Source organism: Equus asinus, chromosome 22, assembly GCF_041296235.1.
Source record: "Equus asinus isolate D_3611 breed Donkey chromosome 22, EquAss-T2T_v2, whole genome shotgun sequence".
NCBI classification, from domain to species: domain Eukaryota; kingdom Metazoa; phylum Chordata; class Mammalia; order Perissodactyla; family Equidae; genus Equus; species Equus asinus.
The window spans coordinates 19,322,195-19,341,219 of NC_091811.1; the positions used below are offsets into that span (position 1 = coordinate 19,322,195).

A 19,025-nucleotide genomic window follows, 5' to 3' on the forward strand; every position below is an offset into this window, starting at 1 on the left:
AGTTGCCACTCATCACCATACACCTGTGCCCCTTTCACCTACTCCCCATCCCTTTCCCTTCTGGTAACCACCAATCTGGTCTCTGTATTTATGTATTTATTTTTTTGTTTATCTTCTACATATGACTGAAGTCATACAGTAATTTTCTCTGTCTGACATTTCACTTCACATAATACACTCGAGGTCCATCCATGTTGTCACAAATGGCAAGATTTCATCTTTTTATGGCTGAGTAGTATTCCATTGTGTGTGTGTGTATGTATGTGTGTATGTATATATATATATATATATATATATATATATATATACCACATTTTCTTTATCCATTCATCCACTGTTGGACACTTAGTTTGTTTCCAAGTCTCGGCTATTGTGAATAATGCCGAAATGAACAGACAGGTGCTTATTATCTTTTCAAATTAGTGTTTTCATGTTCTCTGGATAAATACCCAGAAATGGAATAGTGGATCATATGGTAGTTTTACTTTTAATTTTTTGAGAAATCTCCATACTGTTTTCCATGGTGTCTGCACCAATTTACATTCCTACCAGCAGTTTACAAGGGTTCCTTTTCTCCACATCCTTGCCAACTCTTGTTATTTCTTGCTTTTCAATAATAGCCATTCTGACAGGCATGGGGTGATATCTCATTGTAGTTTTGATTGGGAAGCATTATATTCTAACGTCTAATTGAAATTGCTTCTTCTGAAATTCAGATTCATTTCTCCTAATGTAGACTACAATATAAAACAAAAATGTATATAAATGAATATATATATTTATATATATTTATTTATATATAAATACACGCACTATATACCCAGCCCTGTGCTAAGTGTCGTGGAGAATTTGGAGTTTGTCTCCTTTTCAGTTAACGAATATATGGTAGTGAAGATCCAAAGTGAAACTGAGAGTGCAGAGGTGGGGCTCCAGAAGTGTTGAGGAAAAATCGAGGGATGATTTAGGTCTGGAAGAAAGAAGAGGCATTTTATCCACCAAAATAAAACAATAGGTCTTAAGCCCATCGCATTTCCCCACAGTCAGTCTATTTCTGTTGATACTTAACATTTCATCACTTCCCCATTTCATTGCTTCCTGGAGTGGAGACTGCTTTGTTGCCCAGTAAACTCCCTTGTCCTCCTTATGCAAGAAAGGAAATTGTGACTCAAATACACAGACACAGAAAATGTTAATATTTTTATGTCTTAAGGTTGAACTTCCTAAAATACAGATAAAGTGTTCAACCCTCAAGATTCATTTTCCTTGAATCTTACCAACAAAACGCTCCTGGACTCAGAAATTGAGGAGAGAAGGAGAGAGAGAGAGAGGAAGAGAGACAGAGAGAAAGAATGAATTCATCCAAATCATCTGCATCACAATGCACAGGTACAATTTGCAACTCTCTCTTTTCTTTCTTAGATTTTTTTTGGAAAGGGATGATAAATATGTTGAGGGACAGGACAATAGAAAAGTAACTAGTAAAGTAAAATAAGAGATGCAGGGAATGAAAGAAAGAAAACTAAAAGAGAACAGTTACAAGACTATATGTTATACTGGAAAAATTACTGGAGATGGAGTTCAGGGAGAGCTACCAGAGTGCTGTTTCTAGCCCTTCTGTAGTTGACTGTGCCCCCCTGGGCAAGTCACTTCACTTCTTAGGGACTTACTTTCCTTGTCTGTTACACATGTATGGGGAGGGACGAGGAGAGAAGCTACTAGGTGACTGTCAGTGTTTCTTCTAATTGATTTACAAAGGGCTTGGAAAATGAGACACTGAAAGGAGGAGAGCAGGAGAGAGACAAGAGAAACAGAGATGGTGAGGGGAGACAAGGAGAGAGAAAGAGAAACAGAAAGAGAAAAAAAATCTTAGAAAGTATGAAAGTATTTCTTTAACTGGATGACTTAGAAAGGGAAAATGGCATATCTGTCTGAGTTCATTAGTCAGAGTGATAAGATTAGTAACGGATTACTCTAGTGGTTCTAAAAGTGTGGTCCCCAGATCAGCAGCAACTGGGAACTTGGTTTCATACCAACTCTCTGGGTGAGGCCCCATAATCTGTGTTTTAACAAGCCCTCTAAATGATTCTGATGCATGCTGAAGTTTGAGAATTACTTAATATAGACAATGCAAATAGAAGGAAATGAGCTTGAATAAGAATTTCATATCTCTTATGTATCTTGCTTAAGAAAGATTGGCCATGTTTATATCTTTCTTTCTACAGAGAAAGAATGCTTCTCTTCCCAAGCGTTCTTATGGACTGTTGCTGGGGTCTCCATGCTACTACTCAGTGCTTGTTTTATCACCAAATGTGTTGGTGAGTCCTCAAGGTCAAATTCAATCTCCCTGGCGAATATTAGGATTAAATTTTTCCTTGCTGCTGTGGATTCTCTTCTCCCAAAAAGGGTATTTCTATTCCACTTTTTCCCTATGTATCTCCAGGTTATTCCTCAAACCAGAAACCCCAACTAGTACAAAACTGTTATCAAATTTCAGTGATCTCTGACATGTCTTTCATGACAGACGTTTTTCATCTCCTTTGTGACCTTGAGTCCTCTCCTGTTGTATCCTTAACATTATGTGTAACCCTTTTTATGAGGTCTGTCAACCTTCAAAAATAGAAATCAGTTTGGGGCTGGCCCCGTGGCGGAGTGGTTAAGTTCGCGCGCTCCGCTGCAGGTGGCCCAGTGTTTCGTTGGTTCGAGTCCTGGGTGGGGACATGGCACTGCTCACTGAACCGCGCTGAGGCAGTGTCCCACATGCCACAGCTAGAGGGACCCACAGCGAAGAATAGACAACTATGCACTGGGGGGCTTTGGGGAGAAAAAGGAAAAAAAAATAAAATCTTTAAAAAAAAAATAGAAATCAGTTTAAGAGGCAAAGGGTTTATTTGACATCAAAGAATTGCAATCCAAGGAGGACAGATTCAGGTATAAACCCAAATAGTGTCCCAATAACAGAAGAAGGGTTCAGGGTTTTATGGGGGAAAAAGGGAGGAAGATGAGGTAAGTTGTATTAAAGAAGAGTTCATTGGTGCTAGATGAGATAAGGCTAGACTTGTACTTCATTAGTTGAGTGAGCTGTTCAGTCATCAGAAAAGTCCGGCTTCATCAATAATTACAAACATGATATTTTTGTCCTCGCTGGCTTCTCGGAATCTTGGTGGTTTGGTCCAGTTTGGAAGATAAAGAAAACAAAACGTTCAAGGCAATCCCTCTAAAATGTCTGCTCTGGCTCTGTTTTGATATGGCTCCACTCATGTCATCTTTCACAGGTCCTAGCCAGAGAGACATGACAAATCACTTTTTGGAAGGCAGAGTAGAAAGAGCTAGACTTGGCATAAGAGAGAGTACAAATACATTTGTTTTCTTTGGGCCTTTGGGCCTGAAAATAAAGTAAATTCATCCTCACAAATCAGGAAAACCATGAAATGTGAATTCCCTCTTCTTTCTTTGAGTAAATAAATCTCAGTAAATCCACGCAAAAGAAAATGTAATAGTAAGAAAATATTATGATAATGATTGGCACTTTTGTTATAAGTACAAAAACGATAAAATTTATTTTTTATCAAAAGAGTAATGAACATTAACTGTGTCCCTTTCCTTACAGTGACATATCACATCTTTCAAATCTGTGGTGAGAAAAAGTTCCAGCCACAGGAGGATTTCATGGAGCTCTCCTGCCGTAATGAAGGATCAGGTATAATAGTCTTCAAATTTGAACATCAAAATTTACATACCTGGCTTCTGGATTGATTTTTGGATAAGTAAAACAGTTTTATTAGGTCCTGTTTTTCAAAAATAAAATGTAAAATCTTGCCTGTGCCGTAAAAGAATGATGAGAAGTTGGTAAGAGGACAGGAATATAAACTTTGGAAATGCAACTAGCCTTGGGGCAGGATATCTTGGGGACATTATAGCAAACTTTTAGAATAAATTTGAGGTATATGTCTGAATAGTGAATCTAGAAATGGAAGTTTATCCCCAGGAGCATATCTTTTTTCTTTAATTCATTGCCTGCTTCCAAAAAGAGGTGAAAGAGAAAAACTTTGTGTAGAGTAGGGAATTGGGAAATACCTCACAAATATACTTCCTATACTCTTACAGACAGTCCTGTTTCAAGTCTTAGCAAAATGCTACATGACACTAGAAAATGACTATTTTCTCTGGGCTATGATTTCCTCACCATTAAATTGAGAGAGATTGGACTATTTATTTTTAATAAACTTAAAAGTCTGTAATTCTAAGAAATTTAGCTCACCTGCACAACCAGTTTGGAGATTTTGTTGAGGGTCATTGTTTGGGCAACATGAGAGATGGTTGCTTAGAGGTCGCTCAGATAAAATACATAACTTTCTCTGACCTTGGAAGTCTACGAACAGATGATATGGTTCTATATCAATAGCATTACTGAGATAGATTGTATATATGGTTGCATTGACTGGCACTGACTTCTAGAAAATAAGGACTATGTCTCAAAAGACAAGAAAATTGCTGTTTGTGTTTACTGACATAGAAATTACCTAAAGTCTTAGATAGTAACATGTGGGACATGATGAAGATGTTCCAAGGCTTCTGACTATAAATGATGGACTTTATGGGCCAGATGAAGGTTTTTGTTTTCTTACTCAGTTCGTAGGGGATACTCACAGAAAATTCTCTTCCCCTAGGTTCCATCAAGAATTGCTGTCCGTTGAATTGGGTACATTTTCAATCTAGCTGCTACTTCTTTTCTAGTAACACCATGACCTGGACAGCAAGTTTAAAAAACTGCTCATACATGGGAGCCCATCTGGTGGTTATCAACACCCAGCAGGAGCAGGTAGTTGGAGTAAAGCCTCCTCCAGCATCAATGTGACATTCTTCACAGGATCTATCCCTTTTTCCATACATGTGTACAGTGTTTGGCCCACATTACTACTTGTTAAATGAAGGTACTGAAATACATGCTGTTTCTACTATTTCTGTAAGTCAATAGCTACTCTAATTTATTTCCTTTACTAGAAGAGTCTTAGAAAAAAGGAATTTCCATGTTCAGTTCCTTTATTAGTAAGGCAGGAAAAAAAGGGTTAGGAGTTGATTTTAGAATGACCATTATGTTTCTGAACATATCATATGAATGAGGGAAAGCAAATATTGTCCATTATCTTTAAGCTGTGATTAATACTGTTTTGTGCTAGATATATACGGTAGATTTTGCTACAAATAACAGTAGATAAATTTTGAATGCGTTATTGAGAACCTCCTTCTCTGTTGACGGTTCCTTTCTGTTGGTTTAATTTTGTGTTATATATATTTATATCCCAATAAAAAAATCAGGGGATAATCCTCCATAATCTTACAATTTCAGGGCCTTTATCTATCATTTTTAGTTCATATTCTACTTATCTTTTTAAATAACAATTACCTTCAACATTTGTTCAGAATTTAAATAATTTATCTCCTATTTTTTTGTTCACGTATCTTCCATAGGAATTCCTTTTCCATGCGAAACCTAGAGAGAAAGAGTTTTATATTGGACTGACAGACCAGGTGACAGAAGGTGATTGGCAATGGGTTGATGGCACACCTTTAACAAAGTCTCTGAGGTAATTTTTCTTTTTGTAGGAGAATTATAGCACTATCCCAAATCCTAAAGTTAGACCATTGTTGATGGGAGTTCTCAGAACCTCCTTCTGTTCCGTGAGATATATTCAGGTCTGTCCTTGATGATATTAGATGCAAGAAGGGAGAAAAGAAGAGAATGAGGATCCATGGCTCTCATTTCCTAAGACTATCTCAAGAATAAACTGGAAATAACAGATGAAGATGAGAAGATTAGAATTTAAGACTCATTGGAAATGCAGCAAAGAGTGAAATTCAGAGTCTTATGCCCTCAAACTGTAGTAAGTGAGACAAAAATAGTGATTTGGGAAAGACAACAGATTCTTATGGAGTGAAAGCAGGAACCTCCTTGATAATGTCTCTTTCCTCCTTAATAATGGCCTTACATCATTAGAGTACAGCATTTTGGAGTTTTCAAGCTTTTATCTCATTCATTATTCCATTTTATCTTAATTACACCTCTGAGCTACACCGATATTATTAATTTTCAGTTAGCACTAGAGGAAACTAAAGGTCAAGGAGGTTAAATCAGTTCTAAGAGTATAGCCCAGACGCTCTGATACTTTAGAAAGTTGCCTCACTATAGCACTGTAACGGCACTGAAGTATGCACCTAAGTAATACAAACTCTATGTAGACTACAGGGAACCAAACATGATACAGGATATGAGTGAAAAAGAAACAAATCCATCAGGATGTCAATCTTTCCTATAACTTCTCAGACTGAGTCTAATGCCATGAGGGAGCACAACAAAATAGAAAGTCAGAAATATCCATTTCAGCTTCACTACTCATAAACTCTAAGACTTACACAAATGGTTGAGTTTTTCTGAGATTCCTTTCTTTCACTAATAAAATGGAGATTACAATACCGACCTCACAAAATTGTTGTGAAGTTAAATAATACAAATGTAATTTGCCTAGCATGTTGGGTCACTTTATCTCCTGTAGCTGAGATTTAAAATCTCCCACATTGCTCTCTTTCAGCTTCTGGGATATAGGGGAGCCCAACAACTTAGCTACAGCGGAGGACTGTGTCACCATAAGAGACTCTTCAAACCCAAGGCAAAACTGGAATGATGTGGCCTGTTTCTTCCGTCATTTTCGAATTTGCGAAATGCCAGAAATAAATACTTGAACAAAGAAAAACCTCTAAGAACAGAAGGCACAACTTAAATGTATAAATGAGGAGGAACAAGGGATGAACACAGCCTCAACTCCAACATGATAAAAGTGTCCACTGCACTTCATAAGGACTTCAAAAGTGTTTGTTGCTTTGATAGAAATAAAAATAGTAGCTTTGAATGTTATAATTCATTATACTAACTGAAGTGCATTTTTCTCTATATTAGTCTCAGGACTTCTTCTCAGAATTTACTAGGAAATTCTCTAGAAAATGCTAGAAGAAAAAAATGCTCTTTTTGGTATGTATGCTTCATTTCTGAGTATTTATATGAAAATACAGGGACATAGAACAAGTACAGAGTCCGACAAAGAAGAAGATTTTGGAAAGTGCCTTTGAACAATTGCCTGAATTCAGGTTCTGTGTCAATGCGTCTTCTTTCTAGTTCCTGAAAAATCTGTCTTCTTTTCTTGATTTCACACTTTTATCCCCTGCCCAAGCATATATCCTACGTTCTTCTGTGTAATGAGTAAGAAACTTCCTCAAGCAATGAAACTTATTTCTGCTTGAAAGACTGGTGTGGATTTTCTTGCCAAAGGCCTTTATTGCACCTTCTTAGGGAAAGGCCATGCTAACTTTCAGCTCCAAACAGAGTGTCATCCAGTCCACTCAACCCAGAAACTCCCTTTTCTCTCTAGTCTCTACCTTTGACTAACTGGATCTCATCTGAATGTGTATCTATTGCTCTGCTAGATCCAGAGTCCAATAGTCAAATTATTCTAAGGAATATTCAGCTTGACGCGTTTCTGTCTCAAGCCTATTCATTTATTGTGTAATATTCTATCAAGACTGATAAGATTAGCCAACATATGCAAATAATATGGCAGCTTTGATAACCATGTTTCTTGCAGACAGCACCATAAAGAGACTCAAAATTCATTCCTTGGATTTAATGTGTAATCACTGAATGGGAAAATTCAAAAAAACAAGTAAATATATTAGCATTCCTGACAAATGTTGATTTCCCTTAGACATAGAGACAATCTGTGGTTTTGAAGTCAATATATCTTTAAAACAAAAGTCGTTCAACCTGAAAGTAATCCAATAAATATATCTTTAACTTTCTAACTCCTTTTTTTCAAATCATAGGCATCAATGAAGAAACACTGAAAGATATAAAGATTTTTTTGTTCATCGTTGTTTGCCTGCAGGTGGCTATAGTTTGATTATTTTAAGTTTTATTTCAATATTAAAAGACCTGAAAATATTAATGCATATTATTTCACCATATATTTATCATTTAAGTTATACAATTAACTTGGTCTTCAAAGTTTGGCAAGAAAAGAAACAGTTGCTAAGAGTTTAGTGGTTAGAGTAAAGATCACTGGAACCTAAATTATTTATCTGGAAAATTGTTGTTTAAGAAGTAAATTATCCAGTTGAAACTGTTTTAAAATATAATTTTTTTAACACTTTGGCTGTAGATTCCCTTACATTTTCTATGTAGAGAATTATATTGTCTGTATACTGAGCTATCCAGTACCATAGCTACTGCACATTAAACTCTAGTCTTAGTTGAAATATGCTGGGAACCGTAAAATAAATACACACCAGATTTTCAAGGACTTTATTTGGAAAAAAAAAAGTGAAATATGTCACTAATAATTTTATATTGATTACATGTTAAAGTGGTAATATTTTTGATATATTGGTTTAAATAAAATAAATTATTACAATAATAATTTATTTTTACTTTTTTGATGTAGCTACTGGAAAATTTAAGCATATTTAGTTCATATTTGTTACTTGCATTTTATTTCTTTTGGAAAATTCTGGTCTACAAATAATGATAGTTGTGTTTTTTCCCTTTCCAGTTTTTCTGATCCTACTAAGCTAGCTAATACTACCAATATATTGTTACACAGAAGCTGCATTAGTGGGCATCCTTGTTTTGTTCTTGACTTTAAAGGAAATGCTTCTGATGGTTTACTATGAAGTATAATGCTTGCTATAGGTTTGGAGTAGACCCTCTGTAGAAAATTCCTATTTCTTATTTGGGAAATGTCTTACACTAAATGGTTTACTGATTTTATTAAACGATGTTTAAGCAACTCTTTTTAAATGTGAATATGATTCATTACATCAATAAATATGCATACTATGTACATACATGTACATTTCTTAAAAAACCAAATTCTCCTATGAGGATTATGATTAAAAATAGCTGTTTTCTGCTAACTCTCAATTCCCATGTCCAAGAGGCAAACATATTCAACTCTTCAGATGTTTTATCTTCTGTTGAGTTCCATGTTTCTAAATAGTATGGTTTCTATTTCTATCCAGTAGTTTCTAAATATAGCTTAAACTCTAATGCTTTGGTTTTCTTCAATTTTAGATAATTTCATAATTTCTCCACGTGAAATGAAGTGAAACAAGAATCTCCCTCTCTCTCTCATACACGCACATGCACACAAAATTCCCATCCTTCTGATATCACTATATAATAATTTATTATTAAAACAATATTCATTTACATTTTTATGAATATGTAAATATTCACTGTTGAATCACATACTGTATCATGATTACGCATACTTTCTTAAACATGTTTTTCTTTTCATGTAGCTAACATTGGCATCATTTTTCATATTTATCTAGTTTTCTATGCACTAATTAATAATTCATTCCTTAACTCTCCGGAGTTGTATGTCACCTCTCTATGCATTTAAATACATTCTATTAGTCCTGTATTTTCATGGGGAAAAGAAATCTTCTTGGAACTCTGTCTTCCTTTTCTGATCTAAACTGGAATTGCTCTCATAGTTTGTTTCACAGCCATTATTTTGTTGATTTGCATTACATAGGGGAAATATTTTGTCATTTGAAGGTTATTTCAAATTGTGATACACCAACACAATGAAACACTAGTTGCTTATAAGGAACAAAGTATGAAACATTTTCTAGAATATATTGTTAAATAAAAAATGTAAGATGTTTAAGACTATGTAGGCAACGGTGTAAAGAATTGTGGGTTATATATGTATATATGTTTATATAACACGTACAAACATGTGGAAATACATAAAAGAAACTGATAATCATAGTTACTCTGAAGAGGCATTTAGGAGACTGGAGTTCGGGGTGGAAGAGAGGTTTACCTTATACTTTTATAAATGTTTTTACTGTTTGCCTTTTTGACATATATATACCTCACTTTTTCTACGATGAGAAAACAATATTTAAACTTGGTGTGTTTCAAACTTCTAGGACTACCACAATGTAGTAAAAGAATTAGCATTTATTTTTATGAAATTACTATCAGCTGTCTTAAAGAAATTGTGAAGAATAGGAGAGGGGCCATGAGAGCTGAGAATAGACTGAAAGGAACTAAGAGTGAAAACAGGGAGACCGATCCTAAGGCCATTGCAATAACCCAGGGAAGAGTGATGGTAACTTGGTCTTTGGTGGTCACCATGGAGGTAGTGAAAAATGAGCAGCATGGGGAGAAATAGATTGGAGATATGCATGTAGACATAGATGCATAATATCACAAAGAGGTCACATTTTATTGACAACTGAATCTCTATACAGTTTTATACAAATTAAAAATGGATAATATTAACTCTACAAAGCCTATTAACATTTACATAAAGTTATTTCAACAAGTTTTGTAGATTTTGTGCTACGTAATTTAGTGAATATGGCAAACACAAAGTCACTTAACACCACTTCAGTTAAAAGTATCAGCTGAAACACAGACACACAAATACACATACACACACACAATCAATCAAACACTACTATTTCAAATTCAGAAGATCACTAACCAATTTACATAATAAATACTGCTTTTAAAAACAGAGGTAAGGAATTTAGGTTAAAAAGCTGTTGCTTGAATTTTTTTTAACTTAGATCCAGGAAACGTCAGCTAATTCAGAATTTTAAGACCAATATATTTTGTTGACATTGGATGTGACTGCTTCATAGTTAATACTACATATAACACAAAATCATAATTTCAGGTTGTTAAAACAATGACTTCCTTGCTAGTTTGAACCATAGCTTTATAGCTCTAGAGAAACATGTTAACTATTTACAAAAATATGATTCTTTCTGATACAAATTAAAAATATAGAAACACTAATACAATGTTACTTCAAATAATTAAGAACTTTTAGGGGCCAGCCCAGTGGCATAGTGGTTAAGTTCACACACTCCACTGTGGCAGCCCAGGGTTCACAGGTTTGGATCCCAAGTGTGGACACCATGCATCAAGCCATGCTGTGGTGGCATCCCACATACAAAATAGAGGAAGATTGTCACACACATTAGCTCAGGGCCCATCTTCCTCACCAAAAAAAAAAAAAGAAGAAGAAGAACTTTTATCTGTAGGCCAAGTTATCCCCAGTAACTTTCCCATAATAATAAAGGGAATGCATTTCACCACTTATGAAGGTAGATCTGGGCCATAGTCCTGTTTCTGTCATGAACTAGCAATGTGAAGGTGGGCTCATTGGTTTCCTGAGCGTTTTGTTTCCTCAACTATACAAATGGAAGAAATTTGGTTAAGGTAGCCTGAAAGAGACTTTTCCACTCACAAAGACATTAGGTAAGCTTGACCCCCCGTTTTGGGAAGACATTTAGGGTGTAGTAAGAAATATATTTTTTAAAAGGAGATAGACTCTTTTTTCTTACCTAGGCAATACCATAATTCTGAACTATTCTATACTGTTGTTCAGAAAATATTTTGCACATGGAATATCAGCCTAATGACTAATACTATTAAAAAGTCTGCAAATGAAGTATCAAACAATAGAAATGTTTAAAACCTTTAAAAGATTTGTAATATTTGAGTTGAAAAAGTACGACATCACTACCAGTTGGAATATCCTAACTTTGAATTTTAAGAGCTAAGAATCTGAGCAGAGGAAAAACTGACTGAGATTACACCATTCAAGCCATTCTGTTAGAGGTGTAATTGATGCACACCAATTGAAAAGTAAATACTTTGAAATACTATCAAGAAAGCAAAGTTAATCAAAACTGGTTCTCACAGAAAAGATGATTCCTTCCATCAAAACACCAGACAAAAACACATTACCTTGAATGAAATGAATAAGAATAAATAAAGCCATCATGACTGAAAATGTTCTTTGATCCAGCATGTTTTTTCTGTTCCAATGATGCAGGTACATGCTGCCCTTGTCTCATTGGTTCTTCTTCTCTGTCCTCATCACAAGGGTACCTTCACAGGTTTCTACTCAGCCATTAGAAGAGACAGAGTAGTGAGCTGTAGAAACCTACTCACAGGTTTCACAGGATGCTGTTCCATGTATCTTACAAACTCTCCTTGTCTCAAAGTTACAAGGAAAATCATTTCAGGCCCATTTGTCTTGAGCACTTACAAGGACAACACAGTTTTCTTTCTGATAGTTGTTGGGTTCACCCTCATGCCAGAATCTGAAATGAAAAAAATTGCATGTCTGTGTGTGTGTCTGGGGGGGGGGGGGGGGGGGGGCGTGTATGTAGGTCAGGGGACAATGCAGAGAAAATGCCCCTAGTGAAAAATTTTCAGCTGCACTGTCCAATACAAGTATAGTAGTAGACTAATACAGAGGTTATTCATAACACAGTGCTCTGTTCTGAATAAGCATTTTTATGTAAGTATACTCCATCTCGAAATGAATTCTGCTTGCTACCTTCTTCTCACCTTTGCCTATAAAGCTCTTCCATCTGGTCAGTATACTCACACTATATGTGGGTTAAATGGTGTCTTGTCCACCCAGTGCCACTGGCCTTCAGGGTTCTCATTCGTAAGTCCCAGGAAATATGGAAATCATCTATCCAAAAATTGAAGAATAAAGTTCTGCATAAAAAATGTCAATTCTTATAAATATATCTGCATCTATTATGTGATAGCTGTTTTGTTAGGAAAAGAAGGAAGAGGTCAAATAGATTACTAGTTAAGCACAAAAGCGTTGGCGTCAGACAGATCTGTTTTCATATCCTATCTCTGCTATTTATTGTGTAATATTAATAAGTGCTTTAATCGCACCAAACCCTGGTTCTCATCTCCAAAAGGGACACTTCCACTACTTCATAGTTCCTGTGAAGATTAAGTGAGATCATATTTGCAAACCACTTAGCACAATGTTTAATATGATCTGATTTTTAGGAACTTTTGTTTTTAAAATTGCTTTCTTTGTGTATTTCATTAAATTCCATTTTATTCAAAAAGCCAGTGAACCTGTAGATTGCCAAGCCATGAAAACAGAATCCTCCAGGAAACCCTGCCGACCATGAAAAGAGTATAGAATCAGGGTCATGGTACATATATGGAAATATATTACACGAGGAAATAAATTTCAGTTTTTGAAGAATTTAATTTACCTTAAGATGTTTTTTATTTAGAATTAGAACCATACATCTGAATTATTTTTCCTATACTATATCCTGAGAAGCTATTTCAGTCCTGATTAACTATTCCTTTGTTCACTTACTCACAACATTTACCAAGACCTACCCAGTTTGCCTAGCAGTACACAGGACATTGGCAACGCAAAGATGAGTGAGGCGTGGCCCCAGCCCCCTTGCAAAGTAGAAGCCATTAGAAGAGACAGAGTAGTGAGCAGACGACTGCAGTACACTGAAGTAAGTGCCGTGATCGCACTGTGCACAGAGCATCAGGAAAGTACCTCCAACTTAGAGTAGGGAAGGTGGAGCAGGGAAGGTGGTCAGGGTAGTTTTCTGGAGGAAATAACACGTGAATCAAATCCGGAAAGACCGTAGAAGTTGGCCAGATGAAGAAAAATGAGAGAGGAAGGTAAGGCTTTCCAGGGAGGAGGAAGAGATGAAGTAAAGGCACAGAGGCAGAGCAGGGAAATTCCTCTTTCTTTGCAAAGAGATTCAAACCAACAGAGAAGCTAATGTGAGCCTCCAACCGACCTGCTCAGCTTCCGTGCTGATAGTGGCCAAATGAGCCCCCATCCCTGTACAGTTCCTGTCACTCTCAGCCCACGTCTTGTTGTCATTAAGAGGAAAGCAGCGGTTGGACTGGAAGGATCTCCAGCCAACAGCACAGCAGTTCCAGGTGCTCTCTCATGTGAAAATTGAAACGAAAATTAGTTACAAAGGAGCGTTTCATCTGTCACAGACTGCACGACTATTCTACAACTTGATGTCCAATTAACATGTGTAGGAATCATACCACGATTACCAAAAGCATTCTGTTCCTCCTTTTAAAAAATTCTGAAAATCACATTTCTAAATACCCTGTAAACAAAAGCGTCTGAATCACATAATAACTATGATAAAATTACAAGGTATTCTCTTAGAAAACATGATCGTCTTTCAATGTCCCTACATCTACTTACTTTTATATTTAAAGTATTTCTATAACAAAGCCTTTTGCAGGACATTTTATGGAAGGGGGCAAAGAACCTGCTAAAACTCTCAAGCATTTCCCCACTCTCCGAAATAAGACTTTACAAGTTCCAAAGTAATCAGAGAGATAAACACACTTCAGCAAAACTATATATTCTAGAAGGAAACAGTCCTTACGGTATGTCTGAATCAAAAGAAAATAGAATTAAACTAATGATATGTTTTGGATGACAAAAATTGGCCCATAAATGTGTTCTTATATTCTCCCGTTATAAAGCTGATTACAGTCATGAGACATAATCCCGTTTCAATTCACTGGGGTTCACTTTCGTGCCAGAGTCTCGTCTTACGTTATTTTAATCTCTGCTGGTTTACTACTGATATTCTTCAAGTCCAATTATGAATTTGAATAGAAACGGAAATAAGAAAGAAATTTTCTTATGCTCTCTGCAGTCTGTACCTTTCAGTTCTGATTTCTCTCTGATGCATGTCAGCTTCTTGGGGTGCTCTGGAAGCTGGAACACTCTCATGCTTCTCTTGCAGTGTACAAAGTTGCAATGAGTCACTGTCAAGGAGGGAAAAAAGTGTTTCTTTTTCCTATATAACCACTTAGTTGGAGAAATGAGGGCCTGCCCCTTTAACCTTTCTCCTGCCCTAATAGTTAAGACCCCCTACATTCTCTTTTCTTACTACACCATTCCTTTGTTCCAGCTCCAGGTGAATTAATTGGAAGCAATTGTTGAAAATTAACACTTTTATTATTGTATTGTCCATTTTGCACTTTATGGGGGTGCTTTGAAAATCTTTATGTGCACGTGCTTTTAAGGATATTTTTCTACCAGAATTTGTGTTAAAGTGGAGATTTTTGGTGAACACTGGGATAGTTCTGCAAAGTTTTACGAGCCTTATACATTTAGTTATCTTTTAAATATTTTTATTTTGAAATGTAACCAAATGTTAAGGGAAAAACATAAATGTACACTTTATCCAATTATTGTAAAGTGACCACTTCAGGTAATAACTACCCAGCTCAAGAAACAGGACATTGACAACACCCCAGGTGGTCTTCACGTCCCAAATGCAACCCAGTCCCTCTCTCTTAAAGGTAACTACATCATGGCTTCTAAAGTAATCACTTTGTGCTTTGCTCCACAATTTTACAACTTAATAACATATCCCTAAACCATATAGATCAGATTTGCCTGCTTTTGAACTTTACATAAATGAAATAATGTACCATGTATTCTTTTGGTTCTGTCTTTTGCTCAGCATTGCTTCTGAAATTTTTCCATGTTGTTACATGCAACTATAAGCACTCATTTTCATTGCTGTAAAGTGATCTATTGTCTTACTGCACTAAAATGTATTTCTCTATTCTTCTGGTAGTTATTTGCATTGTTTCCAGTGTGTGGCTATTGTGAGCTATGCTGCTATGAGCATTTTTGACCATGCATCCCAGGGCACAGAAGCATGCATTTCTGTCGGGTATACTCCTAGGAGTGGAATTGCTGGTAATAGGATATACATATTGTCAACTGTGATTATGGCAAACTTTTCCAAAGTGATCGTGCTGCTTTACACTTTCACCAGCACTAATTCATCGGAAGTCCAGTTGCTCCACAGCATCATAAATACTTGGTACTGCCAGACTTTTTCATTGTTGCCATCCTAGTATGTTTGCAAATGGTATTTCGTGGTGAATTGGATTTGCATCTCTTTGAAAACAAATGAAGTTGACTCCTTTTTATATGTTTATGAGACATTTCATTTTCTCTTTTCTATAGTGCCTATTCAAGACTTTGCCCATTTTTCTGTTGTATTGTTTTTCCTATTGATTGAAAGAGTTTATATATTCTTTACACTAATCTTTTATTAATTATATGCATTACAAACATCTCCTATGCTGTTTTCACTCTTAGTGGTATCTTTTGTTGTACAGTAATTCTTACTTTAATTTAGTATAATTTTTCAATGTTCTCTTTATTTGCTAGCACTTTTTGTGACTTGTTTAAGAAATCATTCCCTGCCTCAAGATCGTGAAGCCATTGTCCATTTATCTTCTTTATGGGTAATCAATAATCTCTACCACATTAATTGAACAAAACTGTTCTTTCCCTATAACTCTGCAGTATCCCCTTCTGCTTTATATAAAGAGTTCATATGTGCAGAATCTGTAACTGAGCTCTCTATTCTTCTCCTCTGGTCTATTTGTCTATACTTGTACCTTGTACCTATACTTGTACCTACTTGTACCTAGACTACATTGCTGTAATTACAGTAACTTTATACAAGGCCTCAATATGAGAAAGAACAAGTTTTCCCTGACACAAGGCGACACCATCAAAGAATAGAGGGTCAAGTATGTAGCTCTGAATTTTAATACAAGGCACTATAGATTGATATGTTGGGGAAAATCAAGGTCATAAAAGGTTTACAAAAACTTTATGAAATTTTGGGGGGAATATAATTCAAGGAGAGTTCCACTTTTGCCAATAACTTATCCAAACAACTTGTGATAAAACAGACACTCAGAACTGGGATGAACACAATGGCAATGACCCAAGGGATCCACTGGGAATGGCAGACTCCTTCTACCAGGACACAGAGAAGGACAAATAAGTTATCCCCTCCTCAGCCACAAGAACTAGGGAAGCTAATACTACCAAGAAGCATGCTAAATATGACGTCATCCAAGATATTTTAGGGCTAGAGGAGTGCTTAAAGATTTCCCATGAACAAATCAATTTTACAGCTTACTGATAAATAAATAAATAAATAAGAAAAATGTGAACAATTTTTTGTTTCTTTGCAATTGAAAAAGCTTTTTATAAGCAAGACACAAAACCTCCCCAAAATCATGAAAAATTGACAATTTGGGTACATAAATAAAACTTCTATATAACAAAGAATGTTAAAACACAAGGAACGCATGAAAGAAAAATCTTGTCACAATACTACTATCCAGACTTTATAAAGAATTATAAAAATCAGTTAGGAAGCTGAGCAAAAATTTGAGCAAGAAATTTGTTGAAAATTTAATTTGTTGAAATTATAAATGGTCATTAAACAAATGAGAGTATGCTTAACCAGGGAAATGTAATCTATAATATTATGGTATGATTTTTCACTCATCAGATTTTAAAAAGTAAATTGAAAATACGTAGTGTTGACAAGGCCAGAGGGAAATAAGCACTCTTGGTGAGGAAATAAAGGCTGCTGTTGAACTGTAAATTAAAAAGCCTTTTAGATCAAGTTAACAGCATTTATCAATTTTTAAATGCACTATATTTGTCACAATAATTTGAATTGTAGGAATCTATCTTATAGAAATAACTGAACTTATTTATATAAAAGAATATTCACTGCACTACTTTTGGAAATAGAAAAAAAAACCCACTGGAAACTAGCACTTGAATGGATTAGCAGACATCTGGTCCTGTCCAAATAATTCATAAGACATTTGGTTCACACCAAAAGGTCCTTGATATTTGGTCCTGTCCAAAATGTCCGTAAGACATTTGATCCATAAGACATTTTGTCCTTGCGAAAAGGTCCATGACATTTGGTCCTGTCCAAAATATCCATGAGCATATTTGGTCCAAATGGTTTTGGACAGGACTAAATATCAAAGATGTTTTGGCATGGACCAAATGTCTTATGAACACTTTGAACAGGACCGAATGTCCTGAAAGTCTTGCCTGTGTATTATTAATAGTAGAAATTCTAAATTATGTTGAATCCATATGTTCGAATTCAATACAGGTATTAAAATAATCATGTATGTCAGTATGTACTGACATAAAAATTCTCCAAGACATTTTGTTACATAAAAAAGTGTGTTTTAGGACCATTGTAAGTTGTGGTCCCATTGAAGTTTGCCATGGAAGAGTGATGAAATGAAGCAAAACTTTAATTCTAAAATTACATATATTTGAATTTTTCTATATATTTCTCAAAAATATTATTTAATGTTCTCATAATACAAATCCATTTGAGTCAATTAAGTAAAACACAAATGGGATAAAGTCAGAGCCTCTGGTACACTCTTAGCCTTAGCCAGTGTGTTTTCTATATCTATCTTCTCTCTCTACCCTTTAAAAGAATCTTCCCAAATTACTCCATTTCCTTCCATCTTATTTCTCTTATATATACTTTATCTCCTCTCTTGGCCCAGTTTACAGTTTATAAAGAAGTTGCTGTTACCCAACATATTTGAATCTATCTATGGCCCTCCCCTTCACCCAAATCAACCCCATTTCCTTCCCCTCCTCCTCTCCATCATCATCATCTTCAATCCTCACAACTACCATCAACTCATATTTTTAAATCTTAGTTTCTATCTCCCTCTTTAAAATTGAAAGGAAAGTACTCACGTTTATTTTGAGGTTCTTCTTGCCCCATTGTGTGTTAACTCTCTTGTTGTCCAGTGGTTGGGAAGACCAGAAGCTTCTTAATTTTTTCCCCCAGAGTATATTTCTGTGAATAAGGAAATATATTCAGAAATACTTGAGATTGAACATTAATCTTACCTACTCTGGTGAAATTAGAAACTTCTAAATATAAAAGACTTAAGCAAAAGAAGAAGTCTTTTTAAAGATTGAGGTTTCCTTTGATTCAATCTGGGAGATGGAGCAAAGAAAAAAAGAAATTGAGAAAGCAATGCCCAAAAATAGAAATTTCCATAAGTATGTTGAGATCACTGCATGATGTGGAATTTCCCAATTTGTTTTAGTCATTCAAACAAAAAATTTAATAATGCCTTAAAAGAATAATCACGATGCTTAATAAAAGTTTAATAAATATTCCCTCTTCTTTCTTTTTTCCTGTATATTGTATTTTCAAAGGCAGTTATATTGTGCAAGATGGCAAAAGGCAATGTGAACAATGAGCAAAAGCTTTTGATATACACAGTGTACGTA

General features: G+C 35.4%; 2 protein-coding genes across 3 annotated transcripts; one reads left to right on the forward strand and one right to left on the reverse strand.

Moving 5' to 3' along the window:
- Positions 1 to 1,090: 1,090 nt before the first annotated feature.
- On the forward strand, positions 1,091 to 8,465 carry CLEC4E (C-type lectin domain family 4 member E). Its single transcript, XM_014850993.3, has 6 exons — positions 1,091 to 1,386; positions 2,223 to 2,315; positions 3,608 to 3,697; positions 4,668 to 4,819; positions 5,470 to 5,585; positions 6,588 to 8,465. The coding sequence occupies exons 1-6, from the start codon at positions 1,350 to 1,352 to the stop codon at positions 6,736 to 6,738; spliced, it is 639 nt and encodes a 212-aa protein (XP_014706479.3). The 5' UTR covers positions 1,091 to 1,349; the 3' UTR covers positions 6,739 to 8,465.
- A 1,806-nt stretch (positions 8,466 to 10,271) lies between these two features.
- Positions 10,272 to 18,611, reverse strand: CLEC4D (C-type lectin domain family 4 member D). Of its 2 annotated transcripts, none has more exons than XM_070494478.1 (5): positions 18,480 to 18,611; positions 14,567 to 14,671; positions 13,669 to 13,820; positions 12,474 to 12,563; positions 10,272 to 12,183 (listed from the first exon to the last, which is right to left on the reverse strand). In XM_070494478.1, the coding sequence occupies exons 1-4, from the start codon at positions 18,505 to 18,507 to the stop codon at positions 12,531 to 12,533; spliced, it is 318 nt and encodes a 105-aa protein (XP_070350579.1). In that variant the 5' UTR covers positions 18,508 to 18,611; the 3' UTR covers positions 10,272 to 12,183; positions 12,474 to 12,530. The 2 variants fall into 2 exon arrangements, with proteins under 2 accessions (XP_070350579.1, XP_070350580.1); XM_070494479.1 differs by having other exon boundaries at positions 11,825 to 12,183; positions 12,474 to 12,589.
- Between the last annotated feature and the right edge of the window lie 414 nt (positions 18,612 to 19,025).

Coding starts and splice junctions, on each gene's coding strand:
- CLEC4E (XM_014850993.3), top strand. CDS start 1,350: ATGAATTCATCCAAATCATCTGCATCACAATGCACAG. Junction 1,387..2,222: donor ATCTGCATCACAATGCACAG/GTACAATTTGCA, acceptor TTCTTTCTACAG/AGAAAGAATGCTTCTCTTCC. Junction 4,820..5,469: donor TCAACACCCAGCAGGAGCAG/GTAGTTGGAGTA, acceptor TATCTTCCATAG/GAATTCCTTTTCCATGCGAA.
- CLEC4D (XM_070494478.1), bottom strand. CDS start 18,507: ATGGGGCAAGAAGAACCTCAAAATAAAC. Junction 13,821..14,566: donor AGAGAAATCAGAACTGAAAG/GTACAGACTGCA, acceptor TTTTCACATGAG/AGAGCACCTGGAACTGCTGT. Junction 12,564..13,668: donor TCAGCACGGAAGCTGAGCAG/GTCGGTTGGAGG, acceptor ATTTTTGGATAG/ATGATTTCCATATTTCCTGG.